The sequence below is a fragment of the Orbicella faveolata genome, unplaced genomic scaffold, assembly GCF_042242905.1.
Source record: "Orbicella faveolata isolate gen_17 unplaced genomic scaffold, um_ofav_v1 contig_48, whole genome shotgun sequence".
Taxonomy (NCBI): Eukaryota; Metazoa; Cnidaria; class Anthozoa; order Scleractinia; family Merulinidae; genus Orbicella; species Orbicella faveolata.
Window position 1 is genome coordinate 7,080,588 of NW_028301578.1, and position 21,913 is coordinate 7,102,500.

The 21,913-nt window shown below is 38.5% G+C and overlaps 2 protein-coding genes across 2 annotated transcripts; both read right to left on the bottom strand.

Moving 5' to 3' along the window:
• Positions 1-897: 897 nt before the first annotated feature.
• LOC110051510 (SCO-spondin-like) lies at positions 898-14,392 on the bottom strand. Its single transcript, XM_020757537.2, has 12 exons — positions 14,211-14,392; positions 10,914-11,225; positions 10,237-10,492; positions 9,974-10,182; positions 9,681-9,851; positions 9,403-9,573; positions 9,019-9,174; positions 8,632-8,802; positions 8,326-8,496; positions 8,027-8,197; positions 2,909-3,820; positions 898-2,774 (listed from the first exon to the last, which is right to left on the bottom strand). Exons 1-12 carry the CDS (start codon positions 14,281-14,283, stop codon positions 2,629-2,631), a joined length of 2,919 nt encoding a protein of 972 aa, XP_020613196.2. The 5' UTR covers positions 14,284-14,392; the 3' UTR covers positions 898-2,628.
• A 1,740-nt stretch (positions 14,393-16,132) lies between these two features.
• On the bottom strand, positions 16,133-21,129 carry LOC110051500 (uncharacterized). The gene is made up of 4 exons (XM_089281343.1): positions 21,076-21,129; positions 19,998-20,296; positions 19,312-19,574; positions 16,133-18,959 (listed from the first exon to the last, which is right to left on the bottom strand). The coding sequence occupies exons 2-4, from the start codon at positions 20,285-20,287 to the stop codon at positions 17,899-17,901; spliced, it is 1,614 nt and encodes a 537-aa protein (XP_089137469.1). The 5' UTR covers positions 20,288-20,296; positions 21,076-21,129; the 3' UTR covers positions 16,133-17,898.
• Positions 21,130-21,913: the final 784 nt, after the last annotated feature.

Consider the following 21,913-nt stretch of genomic DNA (forward strand, 5'->3'; position numbering starts at 1 on the left):
CTGGATACCAGCAGCCATTGCTTTATTCACAAGCTCAGAATTACGTCCACCTATGTTCTAAAATAATGTTGACCAAAACAGCACTCCACGAGTTCCCAGTATGAAAACACTGCAGTATGTTACAGTTGGCGAGGTAGGTTTGGCTGTGGTAGCGAAGAAACGTACTATATATTTGGGTGACGATGCCTTCAGATCAGATCGTAATTTTGTTTCCCATTGTTTAGACCTGTTTAGTAGTGTTGAGATAGAAATCCACAAAGTACAATGAAGCTATATTGCTGCCGATTTTTTAAATACTCATAATGAACATTACGATATCCACAATGACAGCCACAACTTTTGCAGTCGCTAATATATCCGGGCGTGTATAATGTATACAGTACGCCAAAGTAGGTTGGGCGCACTAAGAAATACAGCCGTTTGCGGTGGAGAGGAGGAGAGAGAGTGGTAGTATGGATGATGATGGGAAATAAAAGAAGCTGGCAAATAAAGGAAAGGAAGAAAGGCGAAATTGGAGTTTTTGCTTCCTTTTATTTTCCTTTTTATCCTTAGTGTATTATTTCATTTCTTCTCCTTCACTTTCTTTTTGGTTCGTAATAGACCATTTTACAGTTGTTTGCTCAGTGGCCTGGCCTTTGGATGGCAGCGAGGCTGGAGTTGACGTTGTTTTGATACAGACCACAGTGCTTTTGTTGTGTAAAACAAATTGTTCTGATGCTAATTAGTTGCGTTTACATGACAAAAGCAGTGAGGTCTGTATCAAAAAACGTCAACTCCAACCTCGCTGCCATCCAAAGGCCAGGTCACTGAGCAGACAACTGTAAAATGGTCTCTTGAATCGCCAAAACACAACACTGCAAGCACGAGCGTTCGCTCTACGAAACAACAGCCACCATGTTGAACACTCCTCTTAATTTCTTTTTTATTTGGATTTATTTTTACTCAAAGCATAAGTGAGATCATTCTTGCCTCACATGTACCAAGAACATCTACTATTATATCTAATCGATTCCCCTCGGTATGTTTCCTTTATCAACCCTATTCAGAAGAATCTACCCCCTCCTTTTTGAAACTTCAAGAGGATTTAGGCAATGATGATGAAACTTAGGGGATATATGGTGCGCCTGGAAGCGTTTTCTTTAAGGTAAATAACCTTCATTTTAGTATGCAATTTAATTAGGCTAGTTTTGGGCCGCACTTAAATTTTAAATTTCTCTTCTTAATTTTTTTTAGAATGTTCAATATCGGAGAATATTCTTTGCATGGGAATTTACTTTCCCCCAATTATTCTCCAGTCATGTACTTTTTGTAATTTCTGTGATTCATTTACTTGTACTAGCAAGACAAAGTATTATTAAACTTAAACTTAAATTTAGTATGTGGTACAGTAATCACTTCATAATATCCCAACAGCCGCCATCTTGGATTTTTCGCCAAAAATGACTCAAAACGAATAAAAATCAATGATTAAAAACAGTGTCAGCGTTACCTGTGGCTTTATTAGGCAATAAAGTTAAGCACTATTACTACTAATAATAATTGTAATTTATTTCTAGCGCATTACATGTACTGATGTACCACAAGGGCAATAAGGTAAAATATTTGACAAAGAGTTGAAATTCCCATATTTGGTGTTTTATCAGCGATTTCCATTTTTGGCCTCGTCTTCTTCCCGTATTTCTCTAAAATACCTTATGGCACGGATAATGACCACATCAAGAGAATTTGTACTTGCGGCAATATTTGTCATAGAATGAAGATTTAATTTCCCAAAACTTTTGAAGATTCTAATAGACGCTAAGACGTCTTTTACAGCGTTAGCTTCTCTTTTTGAAACGATCTGTATGATTTTAAGTTTTATACTCTGGTTGATAAAATCATCCGAATCTTTTCTAAACCACTGTGTCGTTGCATGCCAACTTGACATGAAACAAGAGAAGTTGAAAGAGAATAAGATAGTTACTCCCCCATATAGGCATTACCCCCAGTGAAAATCTTTCTCAAGTTATTTTTTAGATAAATTCCTGTCTGGGACATCCACTGCAGGGATCAGAAAGGGCTAATCCTGTGACGTGGATTTTCTTCGCATTCACAGCCTGATCGGTTTCCCACGCATATTTTTAGCATCCACGATGACTTCAACTTAGCACGCGTGAGTACCATTTTGCGCCGAAGTACTGGCTACCATGTCTAAAAGTTAAATAGCTTCAGAACAATTATCTTAAGAATAAGGCCTACATGAGTGATTTTTCTTACCCTTTATCTTTACTTGTATGAATTTACCTAATCTATTTTAAGTTACTTGCGGTAGATTAAAATTACGAAAAGATTACGATTTTACGAAGGTTTTGGTTTTATCGATGCTCTGACAACAGCTAGGGAAGTAAACAAAATTAAAATATAAAGATCTAAGATCCGAATTCATTAAAAGTATAACATGCAATACATGACACGAAAGTTATGTCGGCCAAGCATTTTGTAATATTTCTATATATTATATTCGTAGCGTAAATGAATTACGATTACGTCTTAATTTACAAATGCGATCATGATCGATGGTTTTATGTATTAATAAATCGTAGTTTCTTGAAAATAATTGCGACAAATGTCTGTCTCCACTTGCATGATCTAAGAACTCAATGGCTGAAGCAACTTTTCCAACTGCTTGGCTCTCCTCACTTCCGATGGCTTCAGTCGAAAAAGTCTGATCGCTTTATCTCTTAGGCCAGAGAAACGCCTGCGTCGGATATGCTGCAATCTGGTCAAACTCAGTCCTGAAAATAAAGTGCATGTCACAAATCACTGTGCGCTTGATACTACACTGAGGTAAGCTCTAGCTTTTTATTTGTTTCCATATTTCCATTTTATCTGCTTCCATATACTAAAGGTCTGCTTGAATTACACCCACCTCTTAGAAGCGGTACCACACTGGCAGCTCCCTTAGGAGGTTGATACTCAACTCGAACTCCTCCTGGCTGCGAAGAAAGGTCAATCACATCTACAGGGCGAACTTGGGTACCCGGCATAAACCCATCGACGGAAGGAAAGAAGGCATTTTTATGAGCGTCACTTTTCTTCTGCCAGTCGTCCCATATTTTGTCGATGAAGCCGTGATGAAGAAAAAACTCTGGAGCGGATGCGGAATCTATCGAGCACATGGTTCCATCAATTACGCAATGGACCACGTCATGGAGATTGATTCTGAGCATGAGCTCAAAATCAGAAAAGTCATCTGCCGATTTTCGCAAGACCTCTTCCACTGCGACTGAATCAGGAGGGTTCCCATTGAACATCCGTGACAAACAGCGTCGTCCAGGTTCTGGTGGAGATCCCGCCGGAAGTGGCACGAGACTCCATTCGTCCTCTCTGAAAGGACCAGTCTGGACACAGCCCGTCGGATCGACACCATCTCCGCCAAAACCAGTGTTTGCACTGTGCCAAAGATCTTCACGATTTGCCGTGCTGAAGGGATCACTGGAAACTAGACTCCAATCCCAGTATGCTACGGTAAAGTTGCAGTCGACCCGGCGAAGGAGGTTTTCGTAGAGCAGCATAAAATATCGATGCCATGTGAGGAAGTGTGTGGACTCGTGAATTCCAGATACGAACAGTATTCTGTGATCATTGATTAGTTCGTCATAATCTGCCTTGAAACTCGGATCAGTGGAAGCTGTTCTTATGACATTGATATGACGTTCTCGCTCAGCAAATGTCATGGATGTGAATTCTTTCCTTATCCGGACGCAGCCCACCAAACGCCCGCCCACACAGCTACATCTCTGACCGCAGCTATCAAACGAATTTCTTCCCTCTTGACAAACTAAATTGAATAAAAAGATTTGATATGTAATAATTCAATTATGCAATCCATCATTCACTAAGCCGCTGTCTTTACTTACTGAATCTAACGAATCCAGTGTTAACGTGGCTTCAAACAGTTTCTAGCACTTTCCATGACATAGATTTTGATGGGTCATTATAACCAGTCCATTTAGGTTGATGCCAAATTCGTGGTATCAAAAAAACTGCCCAATCATTGGTGGACATGTTGCTGTCAATTGTGTGGCACAATAGGTTACAATCGCAACAATATGACCTTCTAAAACCCCCTTAATTTTAGCTTTAAGCTGTTATAACTCAAAAACAACCTCGGTGATCCCCATTTTGTTATTATCAAATTGTGATAAGTATGATAAGATGTAACTTTTTGCAAGTTTAAAAACATGCTGTGGAGTGGGTTCAGATCCACCTTAACCTTTCGAGAATTTAAAGCTAAAATTAAGAGGTTTTTTAGCAGGCTATATTGCTGCTCGGTGACTTGTTATACAAAAAGGATGACCGCAACCTGTTAACCCGCAATGATTGGGAATTTTTATTGTACCATTGTTGTAGCATAACCTGTTAAGCAGTGATAGTATTCATCGTTCAAAGTGTGGCTGTTAGAAAAGTGCTGGAAACTGTTGCCAGCCTCCTTAAGTTTTGTTTTTTCTGGTTTTTACTTATTTTGTTGTTGTTGTTTTGTTTTTGTCGCTATAGTGTATTTTACTTTCTCTTATTTTATTTGCAATCTTATTTAAAAAAAAAAAAAAAAAAACTAACTACCAACTATGGAGCAATAATGGAAAAAAATTAATTATTTATTAACGAAAATTATATTTTTAACGTCACGCTGCATGGAAAAACAAAGTGGATCCTCAGTTCGATGGTCTTTTTTGCTGTTGTGTAGAACAAACTGCAAGTTAATTGTGAGCGAATTTTAATCTCAAATTTAATTTTGGGACTTCTGCAAACCCCTTGTTTACATCTATTTCTCGTTTTCGGATGGCGTGACGCGTTACAGATTTAAAGGAAAGACTTCGAAATGTCGATATTACTTAAAGGTTTCTCCTTGTTTTTGAAAACATTAACTGCTCTTTCAGATCAGAAAAATCGCCTGGCATTGCGGGTGGCGGGTCAGTTTTTCTTCAATTACCAGAGTGCAAACAAGAGGCTCGAGTAAAGACGTCAGAGGTGGTGTCTATTTGGCGCAGCCAAATGTAAACAATGAGGAAATACAGGTTAGGACAAAACTTCGTTATTATCCGGCCCACGAAATGACCATAAAGGACAGATAACTGGAATGATTATCTCAATACGTGAAATTGTCGCTAGGTCTGCAGGACTGCCTGCGGAAATCTTTCTTGCTTTCATTGTCGTTTGTACACCGTCTTGTTTTCCGTTTTTTTTCGTTCCTTTATTACCTCGTGCATGGAATTGACTTACGACCACTTGCTATGAAGCTTGAGATAATATTTTGCTGATTCAAAGGTGTCTTAAGGTGTCTCGAAACCCCAGAACGGGAAAACTCTTCTTAATTTAGCAGAACTAAACGAAGCATAAGAATCCGTTGTATCTAATATCCGAAACTGTCACGCAATGGACCTCGAGCCATTGTCACTAACCTTCGAATTTAAATGGCTTTTAAGTATAAAATAAATTTCATCAATTTGGTGTATTCTTATAAAGCAACCAAAAAACATGGGCAGAGTCCCTTCTCCGTTGCCACTATGCAATGATACTTCTTCACGGCCTCATAGTTCCACCTCTGCACCCTCCTTGAATGGGGTAGGAAGGATATACACACAACTGTCTGGACAAATATCGTTTCTTTTTTAACAATCCATTTCATTATTTCGTTTTATTTTTGACATTCAGGTTATTTTAATCATCTTGTTTTTGTAGATATTCTTTCGTTACCATCCCATTTCTCTTAACACGGATACAACTACATTTTGGCCGGGTTAATGAAAATTAATTTGCCTCCGCAAGATTTTTGTTTTCTAATATACCACCCCAAAACTATCTCAATTGATCTTCAGAGAAACTCAGTTGCGTGCAAAATGTAATTCAGTTTACGTTCATGGATCACAAACATGCAATCTCGTTCTCTACGAACTTTAAATAGTTGTCTTTAACAGCAGTAAAATTAACAAGAAATTGTCAATACTAATTTGGATATAATTTCGTTCCATTGAGGAGGTTTTCTGGTGATATTGACCAGAGCAACATTAAATTACTTTTGTTGAAAGAAAATGTTTCAGAGCGGAAAACAACACGGTGTACTAGTAACCTGCGGCGCCAATTGCGCGCACGAGGTAACAGAGGAAGGAAATGAAGTGGAAAACAAGACGAAGTGCAAACCTGCGACAATACAAACGACAACAATGAAGGCAAGAAAGATTTCCGATGGGAATCCTGACCTAGCAACGATTACACGTATAGAGATGTTAATTCCAGTCGTCTGTCCTTTATGGTCATTTCGAAGGCCGGATAGCAGCGAAGTTTTGTCGTAACCTGTATTTCCTCATTGTTTACATTTGGCTGCGCCAAATAGACACCACCTCTGACGTCTTTACTCGAGCCTCTTGTTTGCACTCTGGTAATTGAAGAAAAACTGACCCGCCACCCGCAATGCCAGGCGATTTTTCTGATCTGAAAGAGCAGTTAATGTTTTCAAAAACAAGGAGAAACCTTTAAGTAATATCGACATTTCGAAGTCTTTCCTTTAAATCTGTAACGCGTCACGCCATCCGAAAACGAGAAATAGATGTAAACAAGGGGTTTGCAGAAGTCCCAAAATTAAATTTGAGATTAAAATTCGCTCACAATTAACTTGCAGTTTGTTCTACACAACAGCAAAAAAGACCATCGAACTGAGGATCCACTTTGTTTTTCCATGCAGCGTGACGTTAAAAATATAATTTTCGCGGGAAAATTTAGCCTAGACGGTAAGGATTTGGCGAGTTTGAAATGTTTGCTTAGGTTAACAACGATGTCACAGCTTAAAAAATCTCATCTGCAGTCCAGCTAACTATTTTTTTGCAGATCTTTCATTACATCATGAATAACAATCGCAGAAAGTCGGAATGAAGTGATATTTTTCGCTAAATATTTGGCGGGAAATATTTCTGACTAATGCTTTTTTTTTTTTTTGGACTTTGCGAGACCAATTACTCCGATTTGCTTGTAGATACCAATTTTAACTAAACCGGATATTGATAACAGTGGAAGAGACTATCACAAAATTGTTTTTCTGTGGAAATAAACTGCCGCACTTTCGACAAACGACTCGCTGAAAATGACTATAAAATTCGGGTCACGCTAATTAACGATTCGGCGGCGATATTTGGCACCTGGTAAAAACCGTCGAATTAAAGGGAAAGACCGCAAATATATCTCAGCCAACTAATAAAGGGACAAATATTATCGCACAAAAATACGAGTTTCTGGAATTTGTACGAAGTATCTTTTAGGCTCGGCTAAAGTTGCCCGAAATGTCGGCCATTTTCGACCGTTTGAGAGCCCAAAATCATGATGTGTTGATATCTCGAAGAAAAACGAACGCCTACCTCGGCAAATGTCATGGTTGTTAATCTTTTCGGGTAGGTTTTGTACTGTGAAAAGATGAAGGTAAACGGCCGACCTCGATCTTTTGGTACTGCCCGGTTTTCTCTGACAATAACACTTACGTTTTTGTAATAAGTAATAAATCGTAGTATTGCAGAAAAAAATGATAATTTATTGCTATTTATTTCACAATTTCAAAAAAAAAAAAATAAGCGTAGTAACATGATAAATGTATCGATCCTTACTGGAAAATGACATTGCAAATCTGTAGTTTCTTCCCATGAAATAACATACTGACGTCAACGTCTCACAGACAATTGCAGTGTGCAATTTTTTCGTAAAATGTTGATTAACGTTGCATTTGTGGTTATTGTTTGTATTATAGTTTTTATCATTCATTGACCCCTATTATCGTTAATGCGCGTCGCGTTTGAGCTTCACCGCCACATGCCACACTACAGCCGCTCCAAACTCCCCAACCTGACTAACCGAAACGGCAGAAAGAAAAATTCGAAGATCCCGTTTCAAATACGCATTTCAAGCTATGCACAATAGCTTTTATTTCTTGTTTTTGCTTGTTTATTTGCTGGTTTATTTGTTTATTTATTGCTTTGATAAACTTATATACTTGGTTTCATACCTGGGCATGCATTGGTATTGCAAGCTTGGGATTGTAAGTCATTCCCCTGGCAATCAACACCTCCATTTCTTGGAGGAGGATTTGTACAAGATCGCAAGCGTCTTTGAACGCCACCACCACAGGTGACACTACAGACGCTCCAGACTTCCCAATTTGACCAGCCGCCATTGGCTAAGAAATAAAAGAAACGTCTCACGAAATGATTCTAAGTACACGTTTCAAATTACAGTAACATTTTAAATTTCTTATGTTTACTTGTTTGCTTATAGCTTTTGGTTCACTTTTCAAAGGACCCTTACCTGGGCATCCATTGACATTGCAAGCTTGGGAATGTAAATTATTCCCCTGACAATCAACACCACCATTTCTCGGAGGAGGGTTGGTACAAGCTCGTGAGCGTCTTTGAACGCCACCGCCACATGTGACACTGCAGCTATCCCAGACTCCCCAATTTGACCAACCACCATTGACTGCAAAAACATTAGAAGGGGTTTACAATTTCATTCGAAATGCACAAGCCATAACTTACAAGAAACGGGTCAAAATCAACGTGTCTACTTGTTTGTCTACTGCTATGGTTCAGTCATGAGTCAAACACAAAGTACCTGGACATCCAATGGTGTTGCAAAATGTGGACTGGGAACTAGGTCCTTGGCAATCCACTCCACCCATTGCTGGGGGAGGATTGGTGCAAGTTCGCGTGCGTGTTTGTATTCCACTGCCACAGGTCAGGCTACAGCCACCCCAGGGATTCCAGTTGGACCATCCCCCATTAACTATGGAAGAAATGAACTTGAAGATAAAAATTAAACTTAACCCACTGTGAGGGCTTTTGTACTCGTCTTTAGTTCATATAATAGAACGTTGGTATATATGTAAAATGCGCCAAATTTGAATAAAAACACGCACTAACAGATTTTGGCCTAGATTAAGCGAGAGAAAAATGACAATTCAACAGTCTAGTAACTACAGTGAATAGCAATAGCAATTACCTGGACACCCTATAGCCCCACAAAGCCGTGAGTGGGAGCTGTTGCCCGAGCAGCTCTGTGGTGCCGAGCTGCAGGAACGCGTTCGCGTTTGTGATCCTCCTCCACAAGTTTGGCTGCACGGACTCCAAGCCCCCCATTGTGACCAGGTTCCACCGCCTGATGTTGGAAATAAAAAATACGTTTAGGTGATATGAAAAAAGAGAAAGTGAAAAAACGGCTTGTTTGATGAGCATAATAATAAAGAAATTGGCAAACTACATATTCATTGGAAATTATTTCTGTGATTGGTGAGTAATCAAAAACTGTTTCAGGTAATTCCTCAGAATTGCTTCGCGCATTCATACTCCATCCATCACTTTCATTTATTCGGCAACTGACCCTTACCTGGGCATCCATTAGTATTGCAAACTTGGGGTTGTAAGTTATTCCCCTGGCAATCAACACCACCACTACTGGGAGGAGGGTTGCTGCAAGTTCGCAAGCGTCTTTGAACACCACCACCACAGGTGACGCTACAGCTGCTCCAGACTCCCCAATCTGACCAGCCGCCATTGACTAAGAAATAAAAGAAACGTCTCACGTAATGATTTTAAATACATACTTCAAATTACAGTAACATTTTACATTTCTTACGTTTACTTGTTTTTTTATACATATGTAGCCTGGGCATCCGTTGATATTGCAAGCTTGGGAATGTAAATTATTTCCCTGACAATCAACGCCACCATTCCTCGGAGGAGGGTTGGTACAAGGTCGTGAGCGTCTTTGCACGCCACCACCACACGTGACACTGCAACTGCTCCAGGCTCCCCAATTTGACCAACCACCATTAACTAAGAAAGAAATGTAACAAGGGGGTTTGCAATGTCGTTTGAAAAGCACAAGCTATAATTTTCAAGAGAGAGTCATAATCCTTGTGTTTCCTTGCTTGTTTACTGTTTTGATCAGCCTGTACCTGGACATTTATTGGTGTTACAAGCTTGGGTCAGGGAACTGTCCCCTTGGCAATCGACTCCAGCATTGGCCGGGGGAGGATTGGTGCAAGTACGCGTACGTGATTGTACTCCACTTCCGCAGCTCAGGCTACAGCCGCCCCAGGGTCCCCAGTTTGACCAACCGCCATTTACTATGGAAGGAAAGGAAAAAGAAAGTAAGCTTAGCTCTCTGGTGAGGGCTTTGGACTTCGAATGTACTCGTCTTTTGTTCATTTAATCTAGCGATTGCATGCATGTAACAGGTGGCAAATGCGAATAACAACATATCGAGGGGAAGATGGGATTTGAGTCTCGTAACCACAGGGAATAGCAATAGCAAGTACCTGGACACTCTGTGGTCCCACAAAGCTGTGACTGGGAGCTGCTTCCTTGGCAATTCTTTGATGCTGAACTACAGAAGCGCGTGCGAGTTTGTGACCCTCCTCCACAAGTATGGCTGCAAGGACTCCAGTCTCCCCATTGTGACCAGGATCCACCGCCTGATGTTGGAATCGAAAAATGAAACGGGATGATGTGAAAAGCGGGAAAACTAATGGCAATAAAATAAGGAAACTGGAAACTACTGATATCAACTGGAAATAATGTATGTGACTGCTTAGTAGTTAAAATGCATTTAAATTATTGAAAAAGTTCCTTAGGTAATAAAACAGTTGAATTACTCTTCTTGCGAACTATTAAAAAAAAGGAAACGTACCCCACAATTTACATGCGATAAATCAAGTATCTTGAATTCGGCATGATATTGTTCCAAATCATCGGCTATGATTGGTATATTTTTGTCTGTTGACATCTTCTGCATGTTTAACCATGCTGTGATCTGATATGATTCGGTTATTATTTTCACATCATTTATAGGATGTAAAGTTCTTAGGAACCTACTTAAGGCTAACCTGTACTTACCCGTTGGTTTTTCAATCTTGTAAACAGAAACGACCCATGGTCCACCGAGTCCATAGAAACACCACGACACTGGTACCCTCCTACTGGATATTGAAAGTCCTTGCGGTCCCCAAGAACATTGACCGTAGTTTTTGATGGCAAAGTACGAGTATTTTCTTTTAACGGCTTCCTGGGCACATGCTTGGATCACGTGACTCATATCAGGCAGTTTCGCCCAATTAATTTTGTACCTGTAATCAAGGTACACTTGGTAGAACAGAGGGCTGTAGTACTGTTCACGGTAACATCCCAAGTAAGAAATAGGAACTTGACCTAAAAGGCGTTTAATATGCATCTTTAATCACTGTTCAAAAGCAACGCACGTATCTTGTATCTTCGCTAACACTTCGATTTTTTACTAACAATTCGATGCCTTAAGGCTAAATCTGATAAGAAATCAAGCAATTTCAGTTTTAAATGGAAAAAAAAAAAATTGTACCAGAATAACTTAGGGTATATTACAGACCTTTTTGCATTTTCTTATAGCTAAATATATAAATTGTTGCCTGAAATAACACCAAAAGCAATTTCCTATGGGAACTCGAGAAAATCAAATCTAAAGCTGGGAGAAACTGTACAAACACAGGTAAAATTTCATCATCAGTTTCATTTCACTAACACTTTCAGGTGTTTCATATGAACTTCAAAATTCGTTTTCGACATTTGGTTTTGTTAGAAATGATTTCTTTAGAGAAGATATTTAAAACGGTCGCACAGAAGTTTGCAATACACTGTAAATAACTTCGGTACAATTTTTTTGTCCGCTTTTACTCGAACTTGTGGTGGATTCCGTCTTATAATTAATACCATTAATTTACTACTTGGCTTAGAATCACCCGTAAGAATTTTTAATCTGTCTTTTTCTTCTCTTTTCTTTTTACGCTCAACTTCCTTACAGCGATCGTAATTTATATTTGTATTCATGGCTTTCGAGCAGAAAAAAAAGCCTAACATGACAAAAGCCCCTGAAAAGTTAAGACAAGCAATATCGCGCGTGTATTTTGACAATGGATCCAGACAAAGCCTACGAGAGCGAAGCGATATTGCACTCTGAGTTTCAGAGAGATTTTTGTAGTATCCTTCGAGTAGGAGTTGTGTCTATTATGTAAAAAAATGGTTCACGTCTAATCTTGAACAATATGGTAAATTGAATTTGCATCCACATAGAAAATACCTTATCCGAATGCTATTTTTTATTTTCATTTCTTGGCTGTTGCTTTAAACGTGATTGCTGTACACCGAGTGTGTTTGAGACAATGAAAGAGGGCTTGCTGTGATATTGGTTGTGTGAGAGATTCTTTTTATAATTCTTCTCTAATGGCTTTGGTGTCTGAATAAGAAATTAGTCGTTCTTTGTGACGCTAGATACAGTTTTCAGTACGATTTAGTGTGTTGAAAATAAAAAATTTGATTAAGGTAATTAAGATTCATTTCTTAAGGAACCTTTCCAGCAAGTTAAACCCTGCGTATGGTTTAAGATTAATAATCAAAGCACCTTCGAAATTATTAATAGTATTTTCACTCCATACAATTAATTTAAGGACGTTCTTGCCCATTGCATCGGGACATCCTTGTAGGGCACGAAATTAGTGTCGCAACGTCACGTCAAGCGTTATACATCGAGCGCGCACGCTATAAGGAAAAAATGTACGCAAATATTGGGCGGTCTTAGTAATGGCTGCGTTAACCTTTCCGATCCTGCAGTTTACTCTGCTTGAGAAGTTACAAATGTTTCGCCTCATTTGCTCTGTGCGACGGAAGTTTTCCTCAAATGTGAGCGGGCAGGACTGATATGGATTCTTTTTCAAGGCCTATTCTATCTCAGCCAACGTTTGCTTAACAGACTTATGTGCGTTGAAAAGAGTACTTTGTCCTGAACAAAATTTCACTGAAAATCCTTTTATTGCTGATAATTGTAGGCTAAGATCGTCTTAAAAAGTATGGTCTTCAATTCGCATTATCTCGAGAACAACACGATGAGTTCCAAGTTTTGTTCCCCTTTTCCGTAAAAGTTGATCTTTACCCAATACTGAATGGCAAGTTCGACAAATAATTTATACGTAGGGACATTTTGGAAGCAAACTTCCTTGAACTTATATTAAGGTGATTCCACTTCAGTGATGCTTATTTATACAATGTGTACATAAGCTCACCTCAAACGGAAACGACTGCAGTAGTCGAAGCAAATTAATAATCTTTTTTGTCCATACACAGCCGCAATAAACTACCATTCGCAAATTCGTACCAAATGTCCACCTTGACAGTTAATGCGTTAATTTTTTGTTGTTAAATAGTTACTCAGAAATAGGTCAAATGGGTTTAACTGAGATGACCAGTGCATCTCAATTTATTAGATATTAATTTTAAAGGTAAAGTGAAGATATATAAACGTTTATATTGTATGATGTTTAGGATGTATGAACAAACTGGAAAACACGCGACACATGAAATCCCTTCCAGGGTTGCTAAAGTCGTGTTAAAATTGGGAAATTCTTTCACGATAGAATTCGGTATATACCCAGATAGAGTGAACGATTTCTAAGCCAAAAATGACTGAAAATTAAAAATATCAATTTAAATAAAGATGACAAGCTAAGAACATTAGTCCTTGAGAAGAATTATTGGTTGTTTTGATCTTTTTTCCGCGTCAAACATTTACAAACAGCGAGCACTGCGCGATAGGTAACATTTGCGAAAACCTATAGACCGTTCTGTTATTTAATGAGCATGCACGGATTCTTCAATTTGTTATTAACAACCGTGACTTCAAATAAGTCCGCACTAAGCCGGAAGAATTTAAAAACGGAGATCTCACTATGAAAACGCACCAAATGTTCTCCGTCCGCACTAAGCTGGAGGAATTTGAAAACGCAGCAATCACCAGTCATTTTACATTTGTTTTTGAGTAACTCCGCTTGGGCAGAGGAATGTCATTATCATCGTAACGTTATCATTTTCGAAAAGCTTCGTTTTCAAAATGCTTTTTGTCCACACTAAAACGCAAGGCCGGTGTCTTCAAATTCCTCCGGTTTGATGAGCGTTTTCGGAAAGCTCCGTATTCGTGACGGATTAGTGTGGAGTGAAGGCCTAACGGGAGAAATAAACCTCCGTTTTCAAATTCCTCCGGGCGCAGTGTGACAGGGCCTAAAACGGAACTTTAAATTTCCCTTTATGATGCCTATATAGCTACTTTACTGCTCTTCGCCACTTTTATCTGTATTGCAGAGAGAAAGGGAAACCAGTTAACTCAATACCTACCTTGAATCAGGCTTGCCGAGCACAACTGTAGAATAATTCCCGCCAGAAACACAATTAATATGTTACTAGTCATTTTAATTTAGAAAACAGTCTGAAAGAGATGGCAAAAATATAAAACAGTTAACTTAAAACCAACTGTCTCAAAGATTTCAAAAACGTGGCTTGATTTGATGTTGTGTTTCAGCGACCTTCCACTACATTCAATGAGGCAACAAAGAAGGAACAAGGAGATAAATGTCTAAACCAAGCGCCACGTGAGCCATGAAAGGAATTTCAATGCCTCCGATTTACGTTAAAACCTTCAAAACCTCAATTATTATCAGCACAACTATTAAAAACTTCAAACCGTTAAAAAAAAACACTTGCATCCCATTTTACAGGAAATTTTGTACTCGAAAGTAAATTGAAAAGGAAACGTAACGCTTACTTCACTATCCAAATAAAATGGATAATTCGATCATTCATTTTTTCGCCCTGGTTGACTTCGGAAGCATTTTTTTTTTTTTCTTTTCTTTTCTTTTTTTTCTTTTTTTTTTTTAATTCAGTACGGACTGTGCTCACAATTGGAAAAATGTTACTTGGAGTCGATTAATATACGATTTTTCGTACTCTAAAATGCGATAATTAAGCTTACGTTCGTTCGTTCGTTCGTTACATTTTTAACTATAAGCTATAAACGTTTAAAAAATTTATAATAAACTAGTGAATTAGTGATCTTACCTGAGTTCGTGTCTTAATCGCCGACGTGGAACAACTAAGTATTGAAAGAATCTACATTTTCATTTAAAAGCAAATTTTCCTGGATTATCGAATGAACTAACCTATTACGTGCTAGGTTCCAAGTATCAACTCATAAATTGCGATGATCACATAATTTCGTTAATGTCAACTCTAAAACGTTGCTTTTGCACTAACCCAATATCCCGTAGTCAATAATTTTTGTCTACAGTGGAGTAATATTGTAAAAAGAAAGTAAATGTTGGCAAGCTTTAGAAATAAAAGAAGTTAAATGTTAGCCAAGTATTGACGTGCGCTTTTGTTCCAAAATAGCCCTCTTGGCTTCATAAAGAAAATAGATCAATATAGAACCTTCTAGAAACCTTCTAGAAAACTTTTCTTTTCTTTTTCCAATTTATCTTCTTGTTATTTTAAATATCTTTTATTCGATGATATTATAAGCCAGCCAATGACAATACAATAAAATGACAAAAATGTGTTATGCAATTTAGTCCAATTACCAAAACAAAAAACAAAAAAAACCGCTAAATATTAAGTGACGGTACACATCGAGGTCTATCAGTCTTTAAAATATAACCTTGCTTATGAAAATAGCACAGTAATATTTCGCAAAAACTTAGTATTTTTTGACGTAAATAATGTCGTCAAAATGGCTTTCAATAACGTAATCTCTGGCGTATTTTTGTCATGGGTTTCATGTTAACAGTAAGCAACTTTTTCTTTCAGCACTCATTGTGCATGAACAAGAATGTCTAATTGATTAGGTAGTAGCAGTTCCTACCATCACAATAGTTATAGGTATGTCATGAAATAGTTATTTTAAAATACGAACATATTCAACCTGTGATTTCCTTGAAATAGTTTTAGTGCTGTCCGTTTTTAATAATGATTTACACGATTGATTTGTCATTCATATTGGTTTTCAGAGTTGAATAAGGTCGTCACAGCAGCACCTATATGTCAATATCGTTCTGTAATGTTATATTGCCTCCTCTCGAAACTGAGCATCAGACTGAGACAGGTGTCTTCAAGCTCTTCCTGCTTTCCATTATTTCCCATTATTGGCTTCTCGTGTACACTTTGATCTTTTTATTCACACATCGAAGAGAAAAATCAAAATCCTTAATATTTTTACAGAGCGTCAAATCATTCTTTAATTTCAAAGTTTTTTTTTCCTTTTCTCCTTTCTATTTTTTTTTTGTTTTGTTTTCCTAAGTGACGTCAATCAAGAATAAGAGCCATTTGTCTTGAAATATTCCCCAATACAACTTCATAAGAATCACTTTGTACCCAGTGATTCTTGTACGCTGAATAGGGGCCCTTGAAGAACTATGAGAAATAAATTACGTTTGAAAACAAGGAATTACGCATTTCAATCGCTACCTCTAAACAGCCACTTAGTTCTTGTGATAGCACTGCATCGTTTAATTCCATAAAATAACGCAGGCATATTAGCTGCTGTTAACAAAACTTTAAAGGCCCCTCTAATTAAATCGTTAGATTACGGTCTAGATCTTGTCAAAGCCCTTTGCCATAAAAGATGGATGCACGAGAAGGTGCTCTTTCTCGCTACTTAGGCTCTACTTAAGCTTATTTCACACAAAGCCGAAGACATTTTAAAACGGGGTTTTCGCTCTGAAAATGCATCAAATGTTTTCCATCCTCACTACTACGCAGAGATTTGAAAACGCATCAATCACCAGTCCTTTTGGATTTGGATATGTGTTTGACGAAAACTCGTACAGGAAAGTCACATGATTATGGGGGGTTCACCGTTATCGAAAAGATCTGTTTTCAAAGTGTTTTCCGTCCACACTAAAACGCATTACCGGCGTTTTCGAATTCCTCCGGGTTGAAGAACGTTTTCGAAAAGTTCCGTTTCGTGACCAATTCTTATGGAAGGTGTTCAGTAACCGCAGTAATAAAACTGAGTTTTCAAATTTCTCCGGTGTATTGTAGACGGGAACTTAATTAATACTAGGACAGTCTCTTTATTTATAGGACATTAATTATACGTATAGCTGCAAACTCGCACAGGAAAAACGGCCTCGCGATCTATTCTTTTTGCTTTTGCAATTCGTTTATTCAAAACTGCACAAGTTTGTGTTTCTAAAATGAGACTTGTGGCGAAATAACGTGATGTGACCTATAAAACATAAGAGTTCTCAAAGCCGGGCAGTGACTGTTCGAAGTCAAGTTGTTACCATAACTTTGGCTTGAATTCCAACAAGCAGTTATATAAGAATTGCCGGTTTTCATGTGACGTCATCAATTTCCAAAATAAGAAATTACCAATCCTTGTGAAGTTTTAGTTTCATCAGATGTAAAACCCTCTAATATCTCAACGTTTTGCAACGTTTAAGCCCGACAGGGTTCCTCATTATGTAATAGAGCACGTCGGAAGTTCCAAGCTTATGCGTTGCGTGACATTAAAATGACGGCTAGATAAGGCTGTCGAGTAAGTCAAAAGATGAGTTATTCCTCAAGTTTTTACTAACTAAACAGTTCTTGCTCTAGACAAAGTATTAATTTCAATGTATCGGAGCTCTAGAGTAATAACGTTTCGTTTAAATGGCAAAACTCAATGACAGATGTTTCTGTTACTTTACGGCCGCCATGTTTGTGTCCCTCCGAGGGGCACAAACATGGTGACACCATAGAAAGCTCTATAAATTTGAGTGAAACACTTTTCCGAATAACGCGCGGATGGAAAACCGTACAGACTTAAAACTTGGCGAGGTAATTTATATATCAATCATCTTTCATATCTCAGCTTCTTGACTTAATTTTTTGAATGGTTACGATTTTTATTTTTTGATGGCGTAACACTGCAAACCAGCCATACAGACTATCGACATTGTAAATCAAATCTTAACACATCAAGTTTCGATTCGCTGTTTTAATTTGACTGATCAGATGAAACATCATACAGAAAATAGTCACGGCTATCTCACAACAATTCCTTGTTAGTAGTGAGTGTTGCATTAGCACTTCCAACATTTGCAACTGGTTTATCATCCCACTTCACATTGAAATCCAAGCCTCCCACGTCATGAAACGTGCCATGGAGCTCGAACTCATACAGACTTTCATCAGTCAGCTTGTCGATAACGTTCTGTGCGTTGCGTCTGTTCTGTTTTAACAGATGCCAAAGCCAAGGGCTGTCATTTCGTTGACTCTTCTCCTTCAAGAACTTGTAAAATGGATTGGTGGCCGTGCCGATAGTGTACGGAAAGGAAGGTCGATCTTCTGAGCCTCGGTACGTCTCATGGTAGTTGGGATTGTCTCCGTTGACTCCACCACCCCAAATGAGAAAGCCTTCCAGCCTGGCAGTAAATTGGACTTGTATGGTGGCTTTGTAAGGTACATTGACTTTCTTCTGAGAAGTTGTAATCCGGTAGGATGATCCCGCGTTGCCTTCTGTTGTTTGCCTCTCCTTAACTCGCACAATGTCCCATTTTATCTTGCCATTCTCATCTGTGTTCAGTACAGCACCTTCACTTCCGCCTGACAGGGTGATTGACCCTTTCAAGGTTCCCGCGGCAGCCCCAGCTATTAATCCAGGAGACTGGTAACTGAGCGTTACTGAAACTCCGTATCCAGACTTGAACCTTGTGGAAGACGAGTGTGTCACGGTGCGAACAGATTTGATTTCTCGAGCTATGGTCGTGTCTACTCCTGAGGAATCTTGATTATTTATCTCTCCAACATCTTGTATAATGGGTGTCATTGATTGAATTTCTGGCTCCAGGTAATCAATGTTCTTTACCTTGAGTGAAAAGTTCTCGTAAACGATCTTCAGACGATTTGTTGACATGTAACCCTCGCATCCATTCTGATAGTGGGCTTTCCAGCTGTCACCTTCTCGTAGGAAATCCTGCCCCGCGCGTCTGCCTCTGCAACCAGCAGCCCAACCGTAACCAAGATAATTAGCCAGAAGAGCTAGGTTATCAAGTGTCAAATCCATGACTCGCGTCTTGACTTCTAGCACTGATGTGAGAGGGAGCTTCTCTGTAAAAGAGAAGTAAAGTAAAGATTCTAGCATTATCAAATAATGGCCATCTTGAAATTGACTTAATGACTAACATACTGGGAGACTTAATTATGAACTCGTCAATTGCGACCGTTTCTGTATAATCGGGAAAGTTCCTGAAAATTGTAATATTTCGAACATGCCAAAAATGTGTACCCGTATGACCAGCCCATTCATAATTCATGCTTCAGACTGGAGAAGTTTAACACATTGTGGCATTTAGAGGCTACAACCGATGAACACGAAAAACCCCGCCAGCGACCGGATTCCAGGACACTAACCATCATCAAATCATAAAGGCTCACTCAGAAAAATGTATTAACTACATACCATCGTACATGTTGCAACATCTGAGCTGGTTGATGCTCGAGAGTGCATGAGAAGAACCCCGATGGATACCAACCACGTAGAAGTTATTTCTGCTGCATTCCATGGTGTCACCTTCAACGTTTTGATCATAACACTCTTTATACCAGTGTGGGTGAAAAGCAGGTTTACAACAGGTGGCCCACTGAATGCTGTTCAGCTGATGTCCCGCTCCACGGTGGAGTCCTCGAATAAAATGGCCTGATGGACAAGTGGCCCAGCCTTCCCTAAAACGCAAAACATCGATAACATCTCGTTTGTTTGTTTGCTTTTGTTTATGTTTGTTTCTTGTGTTTTCACCTTGAATGTTCGCTTTTTGTTTCAAGTCGGACTGCATTAAGTAACGACTAATTTTCTAGTTTAAAATTAATGGTATACGAGTAGCATACCAGCTTATGATAACTTCGAAACATGTATGGTAGTTTCTAGTCGTCCTCCCTCGGTAAGCTAAAGTGAATTGACTAACCCAAATAACTTTTCTGAATCGCTATGCGTTATAACTAAGCTTCCTAAGTACTTTACCTGCAGATCGTTTCTTTTTAGGGTAAAGCTGCAAATTTAGAAGTGTGTTCTGAAGAGAAAAAAGCAGCCTGTACACTCGCACCAAACGAATTAAAAATAATCACCCCGACGTGACTCGAAAGACTCACCTTGAAAAACTCATATCCCAGTCAGCCGACGTACAAGTGTAAGGTTTTTCTAAATGTAATTCAGGTGGCTGGCAGCATTTCACTTTCCTGAAGTCCCTCAAGTCATCAGTTCCTAGAGTCCGTTGAAATCCTTTGACGTAAAGACGGTCATACTGAGGTGTACACCACGAGTATCCCTCTTTTGACATTTCCCTTTGAAATTCCTTGTTGTCGTAACACTGCTGAAATGTTGCGGTTGAAAAGGTAAAGAGTGTCACCAAGATCGCGATTCTAAGGTGAGGTGATGCCATTGTAGTAATCTAAAGCATAGTCAATAAAAGAGAAATCATTGCCTTATAAAACTTGCCCGATTTGAGTCAGCATAAAAATTAAAATGACCTTTTATTGCTTTTGTTACCTTTTTCAGGCGATGCCATTGTAACAGTCTAAATCACAATCAATTAAAGAGAACTCACTTTACAAAGCTTGCCCGATTTTACTAAGCGTACGAAATAATATGTCCGTTTACTTCTTGTAATGCCTTTTCAATTGACTGGTTATAGCAAAAAAAAAAAAAGCGTATAAGGAAACGTTTGCGAATTAATACTTCCTCTGCGTGGTAAATCTAATGCTGTAACAGAGCATGTTTCCACTCTGGTCGAATAATTAGATTTGGAAAGGACCTTTTACTTAATTATGTTACTTTGTTCTTAAGTCTTGTCCCGTATAGGGCGAAATGGGCGCGAAGAAGGTTAGTTAACCACAGATAATTCTATTAAACACGTAACCAAAGTCTTTGGATAATCCTTGCGCACGGATTATAGTTGAATTTATCTCTCCAGTTAGTCCAGACAGCAAAGAAAAACAAAAGACAGTAAAACGTGTTTAGGGAGTATTCGTTTAAAGGAGTCTCATAAAAGTTCGATTTCGTCCCCATTGCTTTGAGCGGAAAATGGTGAGAAGCACGTTGGAAGTAACCATGTTTATGGGCGAGTTATTGTGATGATGACAACAATACCATCCAAAAACAAAAGGATTATGTTAAGTTCTGGGTAAGCCTATCTTGGTAGCAAATAGAGTTAAAACATTTGTGACTTACCCGACTCAGACGCGTTGAACGACTAAATTGAAAAACTACAATGACAATGTACGTTTTCTCCGGACCATTAAGTTATGTATTATTAACAAGGAATGGGTTAAGAGTAAAACTTTTCCTTTTGTTTTAATTAAACAAGGTGCTGATGATTGTGCGTGTAGCCCAATAATGCAACATCAAAAACGCAAGAGCGGAATGTTAATTCAACCAAATGTGATTTTTTAACTCACTGGACCTTAACTTAACGCCTGACTTAACGGCTGAAGAGACTGCACCTTCGAACAATTAACCCGAATGATACATTTGCTGGTACCACTAACTGGTGCTAACTAATTTTTATTTAGCCCTGTTTTGAGCCATTTATGGGATCGCTTATTAGAATATGGGCTTTTTCGTAGATATACTATTCAAAGTTATTTTCGCAAGGTTTTGACAGTACATCACTATTTTTACCGGACTAATCATAACAATTACAATTTCCTCACATGTGATTGGTGCATAAACTGCTGTATTTTGCTCTAAGTAATCAGCAAAGTGGTAATCGGATAGTGTAATCGGACAGTTGGCTGTAGTCGGACACCTGTAATCGGACAGTTACATGAGCCAATCATTTTAAGTCCTATCCACTAAATCCACCAATTACAATATTGATTACAGTCACTATAGTAACCAATTCAAGAGATGACTTTGTAAAGTTTTAAACGTTCAGTATCTGGAGACTTTTTTTGAAAGAAACTTGACAGCCATTTTGCAGGCTATTTTCCATATTTTTAATTATGATATTTAAAAATGACCATTAAAAGTTCTTTTCGAAATTAAACTTTTAATTTTGGGGGAAAAT

Bases quoted from the DNA above. Each gene is read 5' to 3' on its own strand.
- LOC110051500 (XM_089281343.1), bottom strand. From the start codon at position 20,287: ATGGCATCACCTCACCTTAGAATCGCGATCTTGGTGACACTCTTTACC. The intron at 19,575-19,997 runs GTGAGTCTTTCG...TTTGCGTTTTAG, and splicing joins TGGGATATGAGTTTTTCAAG to GGAAGGCTGGGCCACTTGTC. The intron at 18,960-19,311 runs GTATGTAGTTAA...TCTCTTTTACAG, and splicing joins ATGTTGCAACATGTACGATG to AGAAGCTCCCTCTCACATCA.
- LOC110051510 (XM_020757537.2), bottom strand. From the start codon at position 14,283: ATGACTAGTAACATATTAATTGTGTTTCTGGCGGGAATTATTCTACAG. The intron at 10,493-10,913 runs GTAAGTACAGGT...TTCCAACATCAG, and splicing joins CAAGATTGAAAAACCAACGG to GCGGTGGATCCTGGTCACAA. The intron at 9,574-9,680 runs GCTACATATGTA...TTTATTTCTTAG, and splicing joins CAATATCAACGGATGCCCAG to TCAATGGCGGCTGGTCAGAT.